Source organism: Gracilinanus agilis, chromosome 3 (genome assembly GCF_016433145.1).
Source record: "Gracilinanus agilis isolate LMUSP501 chromosome 3, AgileGrace, whole genome shotgun sequence".
Taxonomy (NCBI): domain Eukaryota; kingdom Metazoa; phylum Chordata; class Mammalia; order Didelphimorphia; family Didelphidae; genus Gracilinanus; species Gracilinanus agilis.
Window position 1 is genome coordinate 266,918,429 of NC_058132.1, and position 6,000 is coordinate 266,924,428.

The 6,000-nt window shown below is 39.0% G+C and overlaps 1 protein-coding gene across 1 annotated transcript in view; it reads right to left on the minus strand.

Annotated features, from left to right (window-relative positions):
• The window catches only part of TANC1 (tetratricopeptide repeat, ankyrin repeat and coiled-coil containing 1), a 136,117-nt gene that overhangs the window by 10,116 nt on the left and 120,001 nt on the right, over positions 1-6,000 (minus strand). Inside the window, exons 17-18 of the mRNA XM_044669111.1 lie at positions 2,435-2,568; positions 85-208 (exon numbers count right to left, since the gene is read on the minus strand). Coding sequence (XP_044525046.1) covers positions 85-208; positions 2,435-2,568 — 258 coding nt within the window. The remainder of the gene's footprint in view (positions 1-84; positions 209-2,434; positions 2,569-6,000) is intronic.

The window sequence follows — 6,000 nt, forward strand, 5'->3', positions numbered from 1 at the left end:
AATTCAATTAATTTCAATGAGACCATAATAGAAGATCCTAATCAATTATCTCTCTATCCACCTACAAACGTGGTTATAAGTTACCTTGGGAAAGCAGAAATTCCACTGTGCTCAAATGCCCTTCACAAGAAGCCACCATGAGTGGCGTCCGACCCTGCTTGTCACTTGAGTTCACATCACAGCCATGTTCTAACATCAACCTGACGATCTAAAAAGGAGAAACAGCTGGAATAAATCTATTTCCTTAATACTTTAAGACTCATGCAGTCTTCATCCCCACCTCCTATAAGCAGTGATCCCTTTAAGAAGGAAGAACAACATAATAAATAAACAAACAAAGAAGCATTTATTTTTAACCCTTACCTTCCATCTTGGAATCAATACTGTGTGTTGGCTCCTAGGCAGAAGAGTGGTAAGGATAGGCAATGGGGGTCAAGTGACTTGCCCAGGGTCACACAGCTGGGAAGTGTCTGAGGCCACATTTGAACCTAGGACCTCCCGTCCCCAGGTCTGGCTCTCAATCCACTGAGCTACCCAGCTGCCCCCAGGGCTATGTATTCTTTTTTTTAAAACATTTATTAATATTCATTTTTAACATGGTTACATGATTCATGCTCCTACTTTCCCCTTCACCCCCCGCTCTCCTCCCACCCATACCTGATGCACATTTCCACTGGTTTTATCATGTGTCATTGATCAAGACTTATTTCCAAATTGTTATTGGTTGCATTGGTGTGGTAGTTTCGAGTCTACATCCCCAATCATGTCCGCCTCAACCCATGCATTCAAGCAATTGTTTTTCTTATATGTTTCCTCTCCTTCAGTCCTTCCTCTGAATGTGGGTAGCATCTTTACCATAAATCCCTCAGAAGGGGCTATGTATTCTTAATAGTTTGGTGACATGTTAAGACTTTTATAATTAGCCTATGGTAACTCACTGAACTTAAGTTTTTCAGGTAGTCACCCCACTTCTAGATGTTAATTAAACATGCTAACCAAAATGTTCTTTTTAACATTCAGGATTAATTTGCATAACATTCATGGAAGGGGGAACAGTAATAATGCTTGAGAAAAATTCTGACCTCAATCTGCTAATGATATCATATCAACAGTTATGGATATGAGAAAAAAATGGTACTTAGGAATGAAATAAAAGAGTTATCATAGTCCAAGACAGGAATGGAATGGTAAAGTTGGCTAAAAGGAAAATGACATTTGACAATGAAATATACTAAACATCTTTGAATCTATTAGAATGAGGCAGGTTTGGACATTCCAACTTTTTTAAAGACTCTGTCCAATAATGTTCCTCTTAACAAAGCCCTTTGCCATCCACAGTATTGTGTAAGTGGGCTTTTCTGCTAAGACAAAGATTTGCTGCTGAGCTTAATTCCTTAAAAAGGTGCCAGAAATGAATCTTGAGAGTCAAGGCTGGCTAAAGCCACTGTTCAGTGTACCTTGCATTGTGCTTTAAAGGTGTCTGTTGCTGGGTTTAAAGAAGAAGCTAGAGAGTAAACAAGCCAGGCCACTTTGATGTCACTCCCTGGCTATAATCCTAATCCATTTGGTTTAGGCAGCCTAACACCTGAGAAGAGAAGTAGGCAGGCCTGAAACAGGGAATGAATGGCATGTTACATCCATGGACTAAAGACTAAACCTTTAGAGAAATTTGGGGAAGGAGTCCTAATGTCCAGTCTTGTGGAGAGCCATTCACAGCTTCTCTAAGTGAAACTATTTTTGCTCTTCACTGCAGAAGCAATTCCATGATGGGAAATTTTATTCAGGAAATTCCTTGTGTAATGAAAGCATACAGACCAGCTGCTTGCATTCCATGCTGCTTCCGTTTTGGGGACATCCTGCTGCCATGAATTAAAGGGGACCCCACCCTAAAATCCAGAGCCAAAGAATTTCACCTGTATTGTGCTGTGGAACTTGTAGAACTTATTTTTTTTTCTATTTTCTAACAAAAGCCTACTTCCAACTCTGCTCAGCTGCCAAAAACAACAGCACCAAAAAAAGTTATATTAGAGTAAATACTTTATTCCCCTAACTATTCATATCCATCTTATCTCTATGTTTCCCTCCCAAGAATATTTGACCAAACTGCAAAATGTGGGAAGCCTCAACTTCGGGGAAAAAAAGTGAGACGGCTTTGTCTACAATTCTAGCCATTAGAGCCCAACTTCCCCAGCTTTACATCGTAGATAGTGGGAGCCATCTTGTTTCAGATGCTTGGGTTTGTCAACATGGGAAAGACATATTCTTGGGGAAAGAAAAATATGAGAAAGCTCACAGAAACCAAGATTAGAAGAAGAAAGCACAGAACTGGGCCTGATGAGAGCTCTGCCCTTAAGGACAGAGGAAAGGACAAGCTGTCATTCAAGTCCCCTTTCCCAAATGAAATTCCCACTTCCCCTCTTGTCACATAGAGTACCTGCCAGTGGCCCTGACGCACAGCACAGAATAAGGGCGGGATCCCTCTTTTGTTGGTTCTAGATACAGTCGCTCCATGTTGAAGCAGCAACTCGCACACTTCCAGCTTCCCTCTTCCTGCAGCAGCTGTTAAAGCTGGGGGGGGGAGGGGGAGAGAAATCCAAGAGGACATTTGTTATGCAGGCAACAAGATAGATGTTCCACTCTATTGGAGGTGTTGTTTTCTAAAGCGTGGCTTCTGATCAAAAAGAAACATACTTATAATAGAGCAGAGATGGCCCTCGACTAGAGCTAGGACCCAAAGCCACATCGGTAAGAGTAGAAAGCAAAGGGATAGAGGAGTGAGAATTCCCCCAAAGGAGATCCTTCTCTGCTCTGACTTTCCAACACAGTTGCCCATGGCTTTTCTACATATCAAGTACAACATTCTTATATCAAAAAATCCCACCCCAATAAGGACTCCTCAAAAAAAGTACCATGCAGATACCTCTACATTCCATTCAATTCAGCACCAACTATGTGCCAGTCACTGTAGATAAGACTGAGACTGTCCTTACCCTGAAGGAACTTATATCTTACTATGGGAAAACCTGTTCACAGAGAAGTAAAAACAATTTATAAACCAAGTAACACTTTATGGTTATGGAGCAGGGCAGGAGCCAATGATTTCTACAACAAAGACATATAAAAGGCACTCGAATAGTCAGGGTATTCGGCCTGTCAGTGGCTTCTGTGGGCCAAGTAGTGGAATCTCCAAGTAGTGGAATGAAGTTGTTTTTTTTTTAATTTCCTTATTCATTTCTATATTAGAGCAATCTTTTAAAACCCAAACCCCAAATCATATACCCATATAAACAAGTGATAAATCATATGTTTTCTTCTGAATTTCTACTCCCACAGTATTTCAAAGAGTATGAACATTTTAAATACTTTATTTGTATGAGATCAAACTGCTTTCCAAAAAGATGTACTGATTTACAACCAACAATGTACTCATCACCTTTAAAATTAACTCATTCCATTTTGTCAATTTTGCTAGCTTGTAAAGTGTGAGATGAAACCTCTGGGTTATATTTCTGGTTTTTTTTCCCATTTATTTATTTATTTATTTATTTGGGTTTTTGTTTTTTTTTTAGAGGTCAGTGCTTGGTATTATAAGAGTGATATGGGCTAGGCAATGGGGTTTAAGTGACTTGCCCAGAGTCACACAGCTAGGACATGTCTGAGGCCAGATTTGGACTCAGCATCTCCCATCTCTAGGTCAGGCATTCTATCCACAGAACCACCTAACTGCCCCCTCTGAGCTGTTTTGATGAACATTTCTCTTTAGTGATGAGACGTTCTTTGAAATGGCTGTAAATAGTTAGCAATTATTCTGAGAACTTTTGTTCATATTCTTCGAATACTATTCTATTGGGAAATGGCTTTTGATTTTATAGGCACATATGCTATAGATATAAAGCATATATAACATGTATGTGTGTGTACATAGTACAGAGTGTAGAAGTTTTGTATGTGGGTCTGTGTATTTGTACATTATGCTAATTATTTCTATATTTTGGATATCAAGCCTTCATCAAAGAAATATTATACATTTTTATAAGAAAACACTTATAGCAGCACTTCTTGGGATCACAAATAATCAGAAATAAAGTAGATGTTTCTTGATTAGAGAATGGTTAACTAAACTGGGATATCTGGGTGGTACAACAGATAAGAGTGCTGGGTCTGGTGTCAGGGAGATTCATTTTCCTGAATTCAAATAGGACCTCAGACACTGGCTGTGTGACCCTGGGCGAGTCACTGTTGGACTCAGTTTCTCCATCTGTAAAATGAACTGGGAAACCTCCAAATGGGGCCACAGAATCAGGGATGGCTGAAACGCAAAGCAACACCCACCAAATGTTATGTAAAGCAATGTTACTGCACTGAAAGAAACTACCAATAGACTCAATACAAAAAAACAGAAAAAGATCCACATGAACTGATGCAGAGCGAAGAAAAGTGATGAAAACAACATCTACAATTACTGCAACAATGTAAATGGAAAGAATCTGCACAAAAAATCAAAGTGAATGTTCTAAAAGTATAAATAACAAGCAAAAGGCAGAGAAATGGAGATACACATCTGACCCCATCCTTGTGCAAAGGAGGGAGGCTGACAAGTAAGGAACATTGCATGTTTTCAAAACATTTGCATAATTTTGCTGACTTTTTTCTTCCCTTTTTTCTTTTGTCTTTAAATTTTTATTTGTTACATGCAAAGATGAGAAGAAAGGGGAAGGATAATGGGGAAAATTTTTGGTGACTTAAAAAAAAACAATACTAATTTCTTTTTCAAAAGGCAGTGGTACACCAAAATAAATTCAGAATGGGTGAACGACTTGAATATAAAGAGGGAAACTATAAACAAGTTAAGTGAACACAGAATAGTATACTTGTCAGATCTCTGGGAAAGGAAAGACTTTATAAAACCAAGCAAGAGTTAGAGAAAATCACAAAATGTAAATTAAATGGTTTTGATTATATCAAACTAAAAAGTTTTTGTACAAACAAAAACAATGTAGTCAAAATCAGAAGGGAAACAACAAATTGGGAAAAAATCTTTATAACGAAAAACTCTGACAGGGGTCTAATTACTCAAATATACAAGGAGTTAAAGCAATTGTATAAAAAATCAAGCCATTCCCCAATTGATAAATGGGCAAGAGACATGAATAGGCAATTTTCAGGTAAAGAAATCAAAAGTATCAATAATCACATGAGAAAGTGTTCCAAATCTCTAATAATTAGAGAAATGCAAATCAAAACAACTCTGAGGTATCACCTCACACCTAGCAGATTGGCTAAAATGAAAGAAGAGGAGAGTAATGAATGTTGGAGGGGATGTGGCAAAATTGGGACATTAATGCATTGCTGGTGGAGCTGTGAACTGATCCAGCCATTGTGGCTGGCAATTTGGAATCACGCTCAAAGGGCTATAAAAGAATGCCTGCCCTTTGATCCAGCCATACCATTGCTGGGTTTGTACCCCAAAGAGATCATAGATAAACAGACTTGTACGAAAATATTTATAGCTGCGCTTTTTGTGGTGGCAACAAATTGGAAAAGGAGGGTATGTCCTTCAATTGGGGAATGGCTGAACAAACTGTGGTATATGCGGGTGATGGAATACTATTGTGCTAAAAGGAATAATAACCCGGAGGAGTTCCAGGCAAACTGGAGAGACCTCCGGGAACAGATGCAGAGCAAAAGGAGCAGAGCCAGAACAACATTGTACACAGAGACTGATATACTGTGGTAAAATCGAATGTAATGGACTTCTGTACTAGCAGCAATGCAATGACCCAGGACAATTCTGAGAGATTTATGGTAAAGATGCTACCCACATTCAGAGGAAGGACTGCAGGAGAGGAAACATATAAGAAAAACAACTGCTTGAACGCATGGGTCAGGGTGGACGTGATTGAGGGTGTGGACTCGAAACTACCACACCAATGCAACTACCAACAATTTGGAAATTGGTCTTGATCAAGGACACATGACAAAACTAGTGGAAATGCGCAT